The 2,500-nt window shown below is 51.6% G+C and overlaps 1 protein-coding gene across 2 annotated transcripts in view; it reads right to left on the bottom strand.

The window, feature by feature from the left end:
- LOC106595868 (uncharacterized) overlaps nucleotides 1–2,500 on the bottom strand; it is an 11,546-nt gene that overhangs the window by 5,136 nt on the left and 3,910 nt on the right. For both annotated transcript variants that reach the window (XM_045713935.1, XM_045713934.1), the window contains exon 4: nucleotides 2,015–2,128. In XM_045713935.1, the coding sequence (XP_045569891.1) occupies nucleotides 2,015–2,128 (114 nt within the window). The remainder of the gene's footprint in view (nucleotides 1–2,014; nucleotides 2,129–2,500) is intronic.

A 2,500-nucleotide genomic window follows, 5' to 3' on the forward strand; every position in this document is an offset into this window, starting at 1 on the left:
GTGTGTGTGTGTGTGTGTGTGTGTGTCTGTGTCCCCACAAGGTTAGTTATACATGACTGTGTGTGTGTGTGTGTGTGTGTGTGTGTGTGTGTGTGTGTCCCCACAAGGTTAGTTATACATGACTGTGTGTCTGTGTCCCCACAAGGTTAGTTATACATGACTGTGTGTGTGTGTGTGTGTGTGTGTGTGTGTGTGTCTGTGTCCCCACAAGGTTAGTTATACATGACTGTGTGTGTGTGTGTGTGTGTGTGTGTGTGTCTGTGTCCCCACAAGGTCAGTTATACATGACTGTGTGTGTGTGTGTGTGTGTGTGTGTGTGTGTGTCTGTGTCCCCACAAGGTTAGTTATACATGACTGTGTGTGTGTGTGTGTGTGTGTGTGTGTGTGTGTGTGTGTGTGTGTGTGTGTGTGTGTGTGTGTGTGTGTGTGTGTGTGTGTGTGTGTGTGTGTGTGTGTGTCCCCACAAGGTTAGTTATACATGACTGTGTGTGTGTGTGTGTGTGTGTGTGTGTGTGTGTGTGTGTGTGTGTGTGTGTGTGTGTGTGTGTGTGTGTGTCTGTGTCCCCACAAGGTTAGTTATACATGACTGTGTGTGTGTGTGTGTGTGTGTGTGTGTGTGTGTGTGTGTGTGTGTGTGTCTGTGTCCCCACAAGGTTAGTTATACATGACTGTGTGTGTGTGTGTGTGTGTGTGTGTGTGTGTGTCTGTGTCCCCACAAGGTTAGTTATACATGACTGTGTGTGTGTGTGTGTGTGTGTGTGTGTGTGTGTGTCTGTGTCCCCACAAGGTTAGTTATACATGACTGTGTGTGTGTGTGTGTGTGTGTGTGTGTGTGTGTGTGTCCCCACAAGGTTAGTTATACATGACTGTGTGTCTGTGTCCCCACAAGGTTAGTTATACATGACTGTTGTGTGTGTGTGTGTGTGTGTGTGTGTGTGTGTCTGTGTCCCCACAAGGTTAGTTATACATGACTGTGTGTGTGTGTGTGTGTGTGTGTGTGTGTCTGTGTCCCCACAAGGTCAGTTATACATGACTGTGTGTGTGTGTGTGTGTGTGTGTGTGTGTGTCTGTGTCCCCACAAGGTTAGTTATACATGACTGTGTGTGTGTGTGTGTGTGTGTGTGTGTGTGTGTGTGTGTCCCCACAAGGTTAGTTATACATGACTGTGTGTGTGTGTGTATGTGTCCCCACAAGGTTAGTTATACATGACTGTGTGTGTGTGTGTGTGTGTGTGTGTGTGTGTGTGTGTGTGTGTGTGTGTGTGTGTCCCCACAAGGTCAGTTATACATGACTGTGTGTGTGTGTGTGTGTGTGTGTCCCCACAAGGTCAGTTATACATGACTGTGTGTGTGTGTGTGTGTGTGTGTCCCCACAAGGTTAGTTATACATGACTGTGTGTGTGTGTGTGTGTGTGTCCCCACAAGGTTAGTTATACATGACTGTGTGTGTGTGTGTGTGTGTGTGTCCCCACAAGGTTAGTTATACATGACTGTGTGTGTGTGTGTGTGTGTGTCCCCACAAGGTTAGTTATACATGACTGTGTGTGTGTGTGTGTGTGTGTGTGTGTGTGTGTGTCTGTGTCCCCACAAGGTTAGTTATACATGACTGTGTGTGTGTGTGTGTGTGTGTGTGTGTGTGTGTCTGTGTCCCCACAAGGTTAGTTATACATGACTGTGTGTGTGTGTGTGTGTGTGTGTCCCCACAAGGTTAGTTATACATGACTGTGTGTGTGTGTGTGTGTGTGTCCCCACAAGGTTAGTTATACATGACTGTGTGTGTGTGTGTGTGTGTGTGTGTGTGTGTCTGTGTCCCCACAAGGTTAGTTATACATGACTGTGTGTGTGTGTGTGTGTGTGTGTGTGTGTGTCTGTGTCCCCACAAGGTTAGTTATACATGACTGTGTGTGTGTGTGTGTGTGTGTCCCCACAAGGTTAGTTATACATGACTGTGTGTGTGTGTGTGTGTCCCCACAAGGTTAGTTATACATGACTGTGTGTGTGTGTGTGTGACTCACTTGGGCAGCAGCGTGTCCTCCTGTAGATCAGACCCAGGACCGTGGTGAATACGGTCAGCACGACCACAACTACCAGGACCAACCACGCCACGCTGAAAACACACAGCCACTCACCTAGAGGGGGAGGGGGGAGAGAGGGGGAGAGGGGGAGGGAGAGGGGGGAGGGAGGGGGAGGGAGAGGGGGAGGAGGAGGGGGAGGGGAGGGAGAGGGGGAGAGGAGGGAGGGGGGAGAGAGGGGGAGAGGGAGGGAGGGGGAGGAGGGGAGAGAGGAGGGGAGGAGGGAGAGGGGGAGGGAGGGGGAGGGAGGGGAGGAGGGAGGGGAGGGAGGGAGAGGGGGAGAGGGAGGAGGGGAGAGAGGGGGGAGAGGGGAGGGGAGGGGAGGGAGGGAGGAGGGGAGGGAGGGGAGGAGGGGGAGGGAGAGGGGAGGGGGAGGGGGAGAGAGGGGGAGGGGGAGAGGGGAGGAGGGGGAGAGGGAGGGAGGGGAGG

The sequence above is a fragment of the Salmo salar genome, unplaced genomic scaffold, assembly GCF_905237065.1.
Source record: "Salmo salar unplaced genomic scaffold, Ssal_v3.1, whole genome shotgun sequence".
NCBI classification, from domain to species: Eukaryota; Metazoa; Chordata; class Actinopteri; order Salmoniformes; family Salmonidae; genus Salmo; species Salmo salar.